Source organism: Corapipo altera, unplaced genomic scaffold (genome assembly GCF_003945725.1).
Source record: "Corapipo altera isolate COAL_440 unplaced genomic scaffold, ASM394572v1 1, whole genome shotgun sequence".
In the NCBI taxonomy this organism is placed as follows: domain Eukaryota; kingdom Metazoa; phylum Chordata; class Aves; order Passeriformes; family Pipridae; genus Corapipo; species Corapipo altera.
The window spans coordinates 13,164,461-13,177,967 of record NW_020884873.1 but is presented as its reverse complement, the minus strand read 5'-3'; the positions used below and the strand labels follow the sequence as shown (position 1 = coordinate 13,177,967).

At 39.6% G+C, this 13,507-nt stretch overlaps 1 protein-coding gene across 2 annotated transcripts in view; it reads right to left on the bottom strand.

Annotated features, from left to right (window-relative positions):
- POLR3B (RNA polymerase III subunit B) overlaps positions 1–12,858 on the bottom strand; it is a 75,470-nt gene extending 62,612 nt beyond the window's left edge. The window contains exons 1-9 of one of the 2 annotated variants that reach the window (XM_027664939.1): positions 12,775–12,858; positions 11,579–11,611; positions 10,968–11,024; positions 10,819–10,883; positions 10,243–10,318; positions 7,063–7,163; positions 4,366–4,457; positions 3,094–3,211; positions 1,916–2,024 (exon numbers count right to left, since the gene is read on the bottom strand). In XM_027664939.1, the coding sequence (XP_027520740.1) occupies positions 1,916–2,024; positions 3,094–3,211; positions 4,366–4,457; positions 7,063–7,163; positions 10,243–10,318; positions 10,819–10,883; positions 10,968–11,024; positions 11,579–11,611; positions 12,775–12,840 (717 nt within the window). In that variant the 5' untranslated portion in view covers positions 12,841–12,858. Of the gene's footprint in view, positions 1–1,915; positions 2,025–2,628; positions 2,740–3,093; positions 3,212–4,365; positions 4,458–7,062; positions 7,164–10,242; positions 10,319–10,818; positions 10,884–10,967; positions 11,025–11,578; positions 11,612–12,774 lie in introns of those variants that run through there. The other variant, XM_027664949.1, reaches the window with a different exon arrangement.
- Between the last annotated feature and the right edge of the window lie 649 nt (positions 12,859–13,507).

Sequence of the window (13,507 nt, the reverse complement as noted above, 5' to 3'; positions counted from 1 at the left end):
AGATTATTTAAAATATAAAAGATACATATATAGATAATTATAGCAAGCACTGTCAGAAGGTGATCAAATAGTCAGAAGAATCCTGCTTCAGAAAAATAACCCAATAACAATCTCCTCAGACTTAATAACCTAGACCAGTTACTCTACATGAGCAGGTATTTGTCTGTACCAGCATGGGGTGACAAAATATAATAAAAGTCTGTAAGTGAAGGTGGAATCCAGTTGTTTGGTACTGGAGCAAATGGATTAAGAGCCACATTAACACTTTGATGAAACACAAAAGGTTTTAACTTAATTCTGGCACTTTTACATGCATTTCTGTCCATAAATAATTTCTCAACCTCCTTTAACACTGTCACTAAAACATCCTCCAACTCGAAGAGATTTGCTTCATCAGAGATAATAGATATTTATTTCTCAAGTCTAAACTCAATTATTAAACTATTTTCTAGTACCAAAGCACTTTCTACGTGAAAACCGACTCTTACAGCTCTCACCCAGCCCAAGAGCTGTGGTCACATTGACAAGCCTGCACTTGCCGATGCCAACACATCAGCGCTGCGGGCACAGACTGTTCGGATGCCGTGAGCACGTACTGCCCTCTCCTGGCAAATCATTTTCTCGAGCTGATACTACCGCTACAAACCTGTGCTGTAAAACACTACAGTGAAGACAAAAAGAGGGCTTTTCCTAGATCCAAGCAGCGGTATTTTTGTGCCCTAAGCCACCTTCCCTGCGAACAGTGACTCTAAGGCTGTTGCCCAATTTCCTTCTGCACACACAGTGTATCAGGCTGCAAACCCACAGGCAGTAGCAGAGCATCATAGGACAGGAAGGAGTTCCCAGCTGTTGGCAGGACAAGTCCCATGAGCCATGCCCTCCTTTTTTCTCCAGCAGCTGGACAGTGCATGTCCACCCAAAACCTCCGTGGCTGCAGTCTGTGCATTTGACTCCACAGACAGATGAGCTACCAGCCTGCTCCTGGTCCTGCTAGGCAGCTAGGGAAAAGTCATCGTTATGTCACACTGATCACACATTCAGTATGTGCACCCTTGAGTGAATTAAAATGAAAGGGAGAAGTAGAGAGTGAAAGAAAGCAGTTCTGGCAGTTTCACAGGCAATCAGGGTCAAGGCACAGCCTTGTCACCAGCTCAGCTGGAGGGGCAAATACTCCCCAGTTCTTGCCCAGAATTAGAATAGGATGCCTCTCACAGCCCTTTGTCAGTCCCACCAGAAATCACCTCAAAGCTACAATGCCTGTCCATGCATTCACTGCCCTGAAGATACTGGTGAGTCTCCCTGAAAAGGCAGGGATTCTGAGGTATTGGGATCGAGGCAAGGCTCATTCACAGGTGAAGTAAACTGCTCAGGAAATGCAGCCACTCTAGTCATCTTATCGGATTTAGGAATAGGTCTAAGGATTGCAGGACTGCCCCACAGGCTATCAGTTTTGTTTACAGCTATGACTGGAAGTCATGTATAAATGAGCTCATGGCTATGCCATATCCCTGAATCCGAATCAAAGGGTGTTTAACTACTCAGCATTACACAAGTCACAGCTGGGAACAAGCTGGGACCAAAACCAAAGACCCTTAACATGAGCTTGCAACATAAATCGTAACAAACCAAAACCCTTCTGACCTTCTGCAGCAACAGAGGGACCTTACAAGGCAGTGAGGGGGTGGCAGGCATTTGTCTTGGCACAGCAGTGCTCTCCTCGCAGAAAAACGCGGCACTTTTTCTCCTTTTTGCTGTACAATAAAGAGGACTTTCCAGGGGGAAAAAAAACCAATCTCTAAGCCCTGCCAAGTCCTTCTGTACACGTTAACTTGAGAGCTGCTGCCGATCTTCCTTCTTGAGCTGTGGCACAGCTTTTTTCTGCCTTTTTTTTCCCCCAAACTAACAGCTGTATTACCTTAAATATGATAGCAATGGGAATATCTTCGGATAGAGTGTTATGCCTCAGATAAAATCTTCCTTGTTTCACAATCATATTTGTTCTGCTCTTCTTCTCATGAGTGGAACTGAAGATAAAAAAAATAATATTATGTCCAACAGAATGTTTGCACTGACTCCTAAAATCTTTTATAGAAAACTTAGCAGGCTTGAACAATCTTTCAGCTGAATTAATCCCACTCTCTCCTCTTTAAAAAATTATATTAAAACAGCCAGACATCAGCCTGTATTTCCAAGGAAATAGAGTACTATCACCTGTGATGGGGACTATTTGGAATATCTTAGGTAAGTAGATACTTACCTAAGTAATATCTTAGGTAAGTAGATACTTACTTAGGCAAGTAGAAGTCTGCACTTTTCAAAATCATCTTTGCATGCTTTTATCATCAATTTTGATGTAACCAGCAAGGTCAAACTGTGCACAAGTACTGCTGCAACAACAGTAATGAGGTAACCGTACTCTGTTGTATGTTAACCTCATCTAGGTTTACTGTGAAACAGTAAAGTAGTTAGGAGAGATGTGTGAGAGGCCTCTGGAGAAGAAAAAACAGCCCTCACATTCGAGTGACAAGCACCATATTATACCAGATGCAGCTTAAAAAGAAACCAACCAGAAGGCAAACAAAATATAAATAAAACTTAATCATGGAGGAAAGGTCAAATTTAAACTACCTTGCTATTTTCAGTAATTTGTGCAGTACAAAAATATTTGTTTCCTTCTCCACTGTCTTTGCCTTTAAAAGTTTTTATGTCAATTTGATGCAGAGAGGCAGACAAAAGGTTACACCCAATTCCCACTGCAGCAACTTCATGTTACTTGCTGCAAAATGAGACCAAACACCATCAATTAGGAAGTGCACTTTGTTAAAAATTCAAACTTGCTTTTCCTAATCTGGGGTAAATCCTGAAGCACATGAGCAACTCTCACTGATTTTTGCGGGAATACTGTACTAAGTGATTTTGGGATTGATGTTTAGCAAACAAAATGACAGTAGCAAAAGAGGGACATTGAATATCTACACCTTTTTCCTGTTCAGCTATACATGGAAGAAACCTACACAGCTATTTCAACTACAACAATGAAGTTCTAAAGCTTTGAGTTTACCTCCTTTATGTAATTGCAGGCATTTACCATACCTGGTAACAGAAGCGCCAACTGTGCCCTTTCTATCAGCTTCCACAATGATCCTGTTTTTGGATAACTGTTCTTGAATAAGAATGACTTTCTCTACACCTTTAACAATGAAATAGCCACCTAGGCAACAGAAAAGAAAGACCTGACATGTCAGTACCATTGTGCCTTACTTGCCTCCTTCAATATGTCTTTGAATATAAATTACTAAAAAGTAAACAGTAAATACACAAAGTGCAAAACAGAAGAGTAAATTCTCCCTTAAAAGAGTAATGAACAAACTTGGTGTGGAACTTATGATTACTACAAATATGTTTCACTAGACAAAACAGGACTTTTGGTAGGCTCACATATAGTATTTGAGATCTAAGACTTCATTTGGGAAGTACTCAGACAAAAAGAACTCACAGGCACAGACAGAGTAAAGCTGTAAAAAACCTCCAAACTGTAATGTAATCATAATTATTAAAAGACATAACAGAATTGTTAGTTTGATAAATTAGGTAAAAATACTGCCTGTCAGAAGAGTATATCATAAGGACATCGAATAAGGAGAATAAGTCTTCCATAATTATTGACTTGGTCTCTTCAGCACTCCAGGGAGAAACTTTTGTATTATTTTTAAAAATGTATTTTAATACCCTTGTTGTATCTAAGACAATATAAGGAATCTGCACATGAGCCATGTTAGATTCCTCTCTTAAACTGTATCTATTAACGCTCCTCTAGCACATGTCACTGTAGCTTAGCACCACAAGCAAGCCCAGCACAGGTCCAGTGCATGCTTCAAAAGTAGTAGATAAAAATCAAACCTTCATCTCCTCTGTACATATCAAATATTACCATGTAACACTTTATTCCTGATTTACAAAAGGCAGCAAATGAAGAGTTCCCCCTCTGGAGGACACCATTATACTCCACTCTTCCCTGATCCACTCAGATTTCATGAATGAACTCCATCTCTGTTCCCATATCACAAATCACTATACAATACTATACACAAAATTCAAAATACAATATTAAAAGTTTTTGTATATTGTTTTTGTGGTTGAAAACTTCATCTAGAAATACAAACTATCCATGCTCTCAACCATGTCTTACTGTTTTCAAAAGCCTGATGATTTCTGTTCATTACAAGTATACACTTGAGAAGTTTCTGCAATGACTTCATGGTGGCAGGAAACATACCAAAGGGGTATTTGTTTGCTGAAAATAATTTAAAACAAAAACACAGACAGCAAAAAAAAAAAAAAAAAAGAACAGGAGTGAAAATGTACCTGGATCTAAAGGACATTCATTAAGCTTGGCAAATTCTGCTGGAGTTTTCCCAGTAAGAACACAATTGGAGCTACGCAGCATTATAGGCATTCTGCAAGAAAACCAGTTACAATTTTACTCTAGATTCAGAGTAAAAGAGAAGAGTCAAATTCAGAACAAAAATCACACTGAACAAACTGGAGAAAACATGTTTAAGGTAATTAGAACACATGTATGGTATAACCAACAGGTTTTTCCTTTAAACCCACCTTATTTCATTGAACATGTAATTGAAAAGAGACCTGAAACTGGACACCAACTAGCAGAAACCACAGACTTCCTACTTAAAGGTTATGCAGCTACTACAGGCATTGTGACAAGCAGAGTCACCAAGGCCAATGATAACTCATGCAAAAACTCCTGGTCTCCGAAAACAGGCTGCAGTGAAGAACGTGCCCCTGCAGATCCAGCTTTAATTACATAAAGCCAGTTCATATCTCATTTCCCATACAGGAATTACACCTTCTGGCTGCAGACAGATAGTGCCTCTAATACATAACCTAAGCATGAAGTTTCCCCAGTAGCAGCTTTGATTTCTCTGGTGTCTTAGCACAGAAGTCTGCAGTAAGTATTTTGTGACGCAACATGTGGTGGAAAAACATTCCAAGAAATTAAAAACTAATTCAATGCTTAGGGAATTAAAAAAGAAGAGAAACTAAAGATGCACAGACTGGATATGAGGCAAAACTTCTTCACCATGAGGGCAGTCAAGCAGTGGAAAAGTTGCACAGGGAAGCTAGGAAGTCTCCATTCATGGAGGTCATGAAGACCTGACAGGATAAAGCACTGAGCAACCCAGTTTGATCACAGAGCTGACCCCTTTCTGAGCAGGAGCCTGTACTAGAGGTCTCTTTCAATTCAAATTATTCTACCACCCTGAGATAAATCAGGGAATGTTCACTTTCAATTTGGCTTATTCAACAAATAACTAGCAATGATTTTGCAGTTATTATTAAAAAGTGTACTTTTATAGTCAGCTTCATAGCGTACCTTTCCACTCTCAGATTTTCATTACAACTTTTGAAAGAGATCATAGTTTACTTCCAAAGAGAAAGCTGTATTTTGCAAAAGATAAAAACAGTTTATCACTACATCTACCAAAAGACCTCCATGCCCTTCAGTCTCTTCTACAAAAAAGTTGACTTTCGATCCACCTTACAGAATTTCACTTCTTGGACAGCCTTTATAAGATCTACGTTCCAGGTGGTTTTTTTCTAAGACATATGTTGACAAAATTTATTCATGAGTTCTACTGTCTGCAATCTCTGAGATAATTAATTCAATTTTACTTCAATAAAATATAAGATTAGGCTACATTTCTTGTATTCAAATCTTATAAATTATTTTAATTTCTTTACTATACTCATATTCTTATACATTAAAAAAAACCTGATGAACTCAAATTTTGTATTTTTGCAGAGTATAAAAAGCTATCTTGTCACTACAGTGCTCTATGCAGATAACCTACTTGCTCCAATCATTTCACTGAGAAAGTATTTCCTAGAGACAAGAAGCTTCATATAACAAGCAAAATCTTTTATCACACACAGTGCATTGGCTACTTATATCAGAAGCAGGAACCAGTTAGTACAAGGTACTGCAAAACGGAGTACTCACATGCCATTACTGAAAACTCCAATGAAACAGATGTCTTAAAGTATCTTATTTATTTCACTTGCACACAATAAAATATTTTAATGCTACATTACAGAGAATAGCAATTTATTCTCTTTATGGGGATATTTTAATTTTTTTTAAAATATCAGAAGTTATCAGGAAGAAAACTAAAAAAAGAAAAATAGTTACTGAGTCACTGTGCATAAAAGCACAGAAAATTTGGAATGCTACTAAGCATTCAAATGAAATATTCCTTTTTAAAGGCACAAAGGTCCAAAGATACTGCCTTTTTTGCTTTCTTTTTTAAATTTGTTTTGTTTCTAAAACACACAGGTTATCAGTGACTCTGCCAAACAATAGAAATAAGAGTGTAAAGAACATACAGCTTTCCTGTCCCAGTGTGAACTGTATGGCAAACAAGCATTGTATATACTCACCTGGCAAAAGGAAATCAGCATAATACTAGGGACAGATGAGGAAAATTATTTCCCATGGAAATAATAACTGGATATTAACAGTTTTTAACAGCAAAAAGACTTCTTGCATGTATGCCCTTAAAACCATCCTGATGACACAACTATAGTTTTTAACTAAACCAATTTTAAATGAGAGCTTAACCTTGTACAGCAGGACTAATGCTTGCTTTACTGATTTTACCATCCAACTTCCACAGATGTATCTCTACATATTAAGTATGAAAGACTGAGTAATTTGGCTATAAAGCAAACATGTTTGATTTCATTTTACAATAATGCAACTTGAAGCTCCAGTACTCTTTCAGGTATTTCCCTCCTTGCTTTTATATCAATAGAATCATAGACAACATCTTTGGAAGGAGACAGACTATCAGACGCTTTTGCAAAACAAAATCTTAGAACCTAAAAATCACATCCTCTACAGCTGTTTATCAAGATTTACCTGCTCAGTGATTCTTTTAACAAGGAAGTAAGGTTAGCCTACGTGTATTTTGCAGTAAAAACTCTTCCCAGTATGACACAAAAGGAAAACTAATACCAGAAGCTCAATATATGGTATCTTACCTGCCAATGGGTAACGCATTGCGGATGATCCTCTGGCTACCTCGTGTATATTCAATATCCACGGTAATCGGGGCAGAATAGGTCATGTCTCTCAGGCGGCACTAAAAGGAGAACAGTCATATTGTTATCTGTTGACTTACAAGCTGAAGAATCTCTTTTAAAACATCCTGTGTTTGTCCTGTGTCCTCTAAGTCCTCACAAAGAAATCAAGCAAAGCAAAGCTTGACCAAGACCATGAACCTGCACTATGTTTGACAGACTCTCTTTTTTAAAACAACCCCCAAGAAAATCCAAACACAACTAGTATGATGTTTCAAAAGCAGCCAGTAGATCTGTGTCCTCAGCAGACAACACTGCAGAGCATGACTTCCAAACTGCTTAATTAAACAAACAGGTCTAATCAGCACAAAGACCATACAATGTCTGAGCAGTGCTCAGCTCAGGGACATTTCTATATGAGGACTCTCAACAGCTGAAGAGTTGTGCTGTCACATGAAGTTTGACAGAGTGGAAGAGTAAGAGAGACATGATGTAACCTTACTAATAGAATGAGCAAATGTCACTATATAGTACCATTTCTAAAGATGACTTACAGAAGGCTCAATAGAGAATCACTTCCTGTAAAGATTCGCAGAATCTGTTTGCCAGTTCCTCAGAGAGCAAGAGAAGCAGGATATACATATCTAGGACATTATATAGCTCAAGGCTCAGTCATTTCTAATCTGATCTTTCTGTTCCCCAGTCTCACTCTAAGACTCTGTTGTCAGCCCTTAAGGTATTGTATATCTTCATGCAAGACCAGCCTTATTGCATCTGCTGAACACAACAGAGCACTCACAGCAGCTCATTCATGACCTCACTGAGCATTTTATACTTTTCAGTTCCAGGATTATAGGTTTATCAGTGTTCAGACTTGCACATTTATGGTTCTGTAGTCCTTCAGTGTGTTGATTATGCAGTAATAAAAGGCAACTAAGATTGTGCTGTGCATTGAAGATGCAACTGTATGGAAAAATATGCCCCAAGAATCGTCGCAAACTGGATGCTCCTTCTCTCCACATTAAGAAGTAAACCACTTCTCTGGTAATAAAATACTGACTGCACCAGCAGTTTTCAAACTGTGACTTGCAGGAAACTAGGTCCCACTGTGCTCACAGCAACTTCATAAAATTTAAAAGTAACTGAGAATATTTCCATTTTCTAATTACTTTAAATTCATCTGTATGAATAGTTCATGAAAATCCCATAAGGACTGCAAGAGAGGGAGAGTTAGACAGCCTCATTAGTACTACTTAGGGAAAACAAAAAAGGGCCTTGGGATTCTGTGTGTGCTTTTTTGACACAAGACATAAAATATGAACTATGAACTACAGTGTAATATTCCACCACTTGCATTTTTGTATCACCTTCCTTCTTACTACAGGCACCTCAAGGTAAAAGATAGGCCTGACTTGATACAGACTCAGACCCTCACGAAAATCTGATCATTTTAGGTGTCTTTGGGAAGGAATTTTAAAAGCCTTCAAAAGAAAATTTTAAAGGCACACTCATACGTATCCAATGCTCTTTTTTTTTTAAATTGTACCTCTGACCTGACCTAAACAGCATCCTATTTAAGAAAATAACTGTGGCCTTCATGTGTGTATAGCACTCTGAAAAATAAAGAGAAAAGATGCACTACATTAGGTATCAATGAGGATGTATCTGAGATGCAAGAGTAGGTTATTCTAAACTCAAGGTCAATCTGACCTATGAAGCATTTATTTTGCCTTCTTCTGCATGTACAGTCACTTTAGTTCTAAAGTAATCAAACATTGTAATACCTGGGTTCTTGGATATGAGTTGTTGACCACAAATAATATTTTGCATGCAATTTCATTCATATAAATCTTCCCCATTGCATTGAGCACATTCATATCTACTGATTTAACATTAGCTACACATTTGTGAGATGCATGAACTGTCATGTGTTACATCTGACTGCACTGTCAATGGCTGAGTTACTGGCCCTAAAAGCTTTCCATTGAACCAAAGAGATCTGAGTCAGGTCACTGGAGACAGATCCTGCAGCAGCCACTAAACGACCTGTTTTTACAGAACTCCTCCAAAGTACAGAATGTATTCCATGGTAGTTGAGATTACATTAAAAAAAGCCCCAAAAAATTCAACTTCAAGTATCAAGTGGATATAGCAAGGAAAAAAGCATCTTATATATGAGCTGATTTATGAGATTAACAACAGGCTGTACGCTGGTAAATGAGAGCAAGTCCCAAGCTCAGTTCCCATTCTGAGGCCAAAAAGAGGTTGTCATCACCTCTGCTGCAGTGGTATAAATCTCAAAGCACAGTACCTGGAGAGAAATACTGTGTTCCTGAGCAATCTCTCAAGAGAACTGAAAGGTACCTAAAAACAATCCTAAAAGGTCCAAAGTTTATGTCAGTTTATGGTTTTCTTGCACATACAGAAGCTACCTTATATCCTGTTGGTCAAAACCAACAGACTTTCTAATTTCAGTCAGAGCAGCATTTGTTCTCCAACATGCATCTTTATTCCAGAAGTACACAGTCCATTTGCTAACCTACATGCTTATAGCAGTGCAAAGAAATTAAATATACTCCCCATAAGGCTAATGTTCTTCTGCAGCTTCTTATAATGTTATCAACTTTCATCTGTTTCTGCTCAAAGTTTCCATATTTGTTTTCTGACCCAGACTTAAAAAATATGAGGAAAAAATCAGATACATGTTCCCAAAGAAGACCACAAGGAAAAGGGAGACTGAAGTGACTTAGAGTGTAGACAACAGCAAGGCTAATATTAAAAAGAAGTTAATATCAAAGAACACTACATTGTAGTGTGAGGACTTAAGCTTTGTCATAAGGAGTGTCACAAGATTAAGCAAGCAAAGTACTTTTCATTACTTTCATGGAAACCCACTCAAATTCACCTACTATGAACTACAGAATACGGCTATATTCACCTGTCAGAAAAAAATATAATTAAAAAATTAAATCAAAAAACTTTATTACACGATGTTTAAATTGCTGAGGCTTCTTCCTACAGTGGCAGGCATTGTATCACCTAACATAGCATGCATGTACTCAAAATAAAATGATATGCAGCTACTATCCACGACATTCCCAAGATCAAACAAACAAATAAGACAGATGCAAACATTAATACCTCATGAGGTGATACAGGTCGTGTCACATTGAAGCTTTCTTCCACATCTGGAGTACCTACATAGATATTGAGGTACCTGTAATACAGACAGTTTCAAAATGAGCCAAATGTTTTTCAGGTAACCTGAAGGGAGAAAAATTTTACATATACGGAAAAACGAAGTTACTTTGATGTAACTTCTGATGTACAGGCTGATTAATCATGAGCAATGATTCTTCCCAAAGTAACTCACTGTATTTGAGTTGTGGTCTAGTTAGTTAAAATTTAACCTGCATAAGCAATAAACCCCAAGTTACCTTTGCAAATAGACAAAGAGAAACTCCAATCTGTCATCTGAGATTATTGAACTACAGAATAATGGTGACATAAGGTATTTTTAACAGCTGGTTATTAAGTCTGTTTCACATGAGTCTTCTTTAAGTCTCTCATTGTTCATTGCATCAAATAAGAGATAAGCCACTGAATTTACTCTCTGATTTATACCTACACAAGTGCCTACAAACATTTTATAACCAACAACAAACCCAGGAGATAGTATGCATGTTGCTACTCATAGGGAAATCATTTCATGCTTACTTCAGGTACCACATTGGGTCAGCATCACTTGTAACTTTTTCATTGGCCTTCATGATTTTCTTTATCTGGAGGGGAAAAAAAATAAAATAGAACCATGTGCCTTTTCTGAGTACTGCAAGCTCCTCTCCTCCCACCAGCTAAGCACATACCTCTACGTTGATGAAATAGTTGAATGAGTCTATGTGCTGTTTTACCAGACCTTTCACCTGAAAAATACATGCATGCAGCAAATAAAATCAGCTTCAATAAAGTTAATCATACAGGGCAGAAATTAAGATATAAGCATTTATAGGTACTTTTGGATGTGTGCTAAATTCTTTCAGATGACAAACATGTGTTCAAGCCTTGCAGAATCCACGTCTGTGGCTATACACTGCCTATTACAAACACAGCCATGAACCTGACACCACAGTCTCGTGTAAAGACCATGAATTGGGTCTCTGAGTGCCAGTAAAACAGTAAAATAATCTGGAACTATTACACATATACACTGTTCATTGAGAACAGCCATATAAATATGCAAAGCTCTAAGAGGATGTGTCCACAAAATAATCAGTAAATTATCAAGGAAACTGATCTATGGAATGAGTTTATCCATAACTGCAGAGAACTAAAAAAAAATAATAATTGTGAAATCCACACAAAAGGTGAGAACAGATATTCTGGGAATAGCAAAAAACAGCAAAAGCTAGAAGAGGGAAAGGTAAAGTTAGAATGGAGGTGAAACACTCATGCCACAAAATGAGTGTGTATCACTAACCTTTAGAAATGCTGGAAGAAGTCTCCATTTTTCCTGAAAACAAAAAACAGTTTGAAATATCTTTCCAAAGAGTAACCAAACACCTCAGATGCTTGACCTTTTTTATCTGTTTGTTTTATTATTATTGTTGGGTTTTAGTCACTAACATTATTTCAAATCAGATCCATTTAGAAAAAAAAAAAAAAGAAGACTCTCTAAAGCCAACATAGATGGATAAAAATTACCTGGATCATCTTAGTAAGCCATATGTGCTATGCAATATTTACTCAGGATGCACTGAGTAATATTTATTCAGCACACTGCCTTTTCCAAGGGCAACTTCTGTGAGAATACATATTTCTTAGAAAATTCCTTACTACTATGTCCTCATTTAAGATCAACTAGCATTTTTTTTGTCAACACTGTAAATTATATTCCTAGGAAGGGAAGACTTCCTATGACTTTTACTTTACAAGATATAAGCAAGAATGTCAGTCCTGGCAGCAGCACTTGTAGACACAAGTCTCTGTAAAACCCACCAGAACCCTGGCTCCTACAAAGATTCAGCAAGGCTGACAAGTGCAAAGCGTATCAAGGTTCCTACAGACTTTCCCCTATTTCTATTCTTCAGTGATCACAGGGAACACCTCTTTAAATCATGGGGATGCCCATCCCAGATTTGGGAAAAGAGATACCCAGACAGCATAGAATGAGGTCGTATCACTCAGCTCCTGCAGAGGGTACACTGTAATATCCACACCTCATAATTCCGACACCCAGCATTTAGGAGCACGCGGCCACGGCGTGGCTGTGATGTGACACTGTAGCTCACGGTGCAGGAGCACGTAGAGGAATTCATGGCAAAACACAGCGCCAGGCACCCTGGACACGGAGGCTCCACGCCTGGAGTGCTCTTCCTACAGGAAAAGCCCCGTGGAACCAAAGGGACTCGAAATTCGGCCCTCATCTCCTCTCCGTGCCCACGTGAGGCAATCGGCTGGATTTTTAAAGGGCTGAAACCTCTGTGCCCGCGTTTGCAGGACACGAGCCGGGCAAAGGCTGAGGACGGGGCGGCACCTCAGCAGCCGAGCGCAGGTCCCGCACGGTGGGCAGGCGGGCTCCTTCCCCCTCACCCCACCTCACCCCGGCCCGGCCCGGCCCAGCCGCGCTCCGGGAGCGCCCGCCGCCCCTTTCCCCGCCCCCCACCCCGCGCTGACCTCCACCGTGTTGACCGGGGCCGCCGCCTGCTCCGGGCTGAGCGCCCCCAGACCCAGCGCCTCCATCACCGCCCACGGACCGCGGCGCTCCACCCCAGCGCGTCCCCCCGCGCACCGGCGCCGCGCCCGAAGGTTCCGGCCCCGCGGAGCCCGGGCAGGGCGATGCCTGAGAGCAGTGAGGGTTCTCCAGAGCCCCCCTCCCACTGCCCGGGCTCCTCCTGCGGGGCTTTAGCGCCTGGCAGCGTTCGGGGGGGTCCTCCCTGAATCCCTGAGCCGGCCACCGCCCCCCTCGGCGCCGCAGCCGGGGATCCAGGAGGCGGCAGGGCCAGAGGGAGCACAGAGCAGTTGGGGTACAAACTCATTTCTTGCAATTTTTATCATGTAAAGCAACACATATGATGCTTTTAGCATTATTATTATTATAATCATCATTATTATTGCCTTTTTTCTTATCTTAATGTTGAATGCTGTAGCTGGATCACCTACAAGCTCTTTTGCTTTCTCTCCAGTGCTATGGAGAAACCAAAATCCCAAATAGGGGACTACTCCTCTTTCCAAGTTTAAGATTAACGAGAAACATCAGTGATTTCTGCAAGTTCCCATGGCAGTAAGTTTTTGCCAGTTCACATATAGTAATTGCTAAATACGCTTTAAAAGCAGTGTGAAAACAGTGCTTACAGATGTCTGCTCTGGCTCAGTTTCTACATGAGTAACATTCACGGAGTTGGGTCTG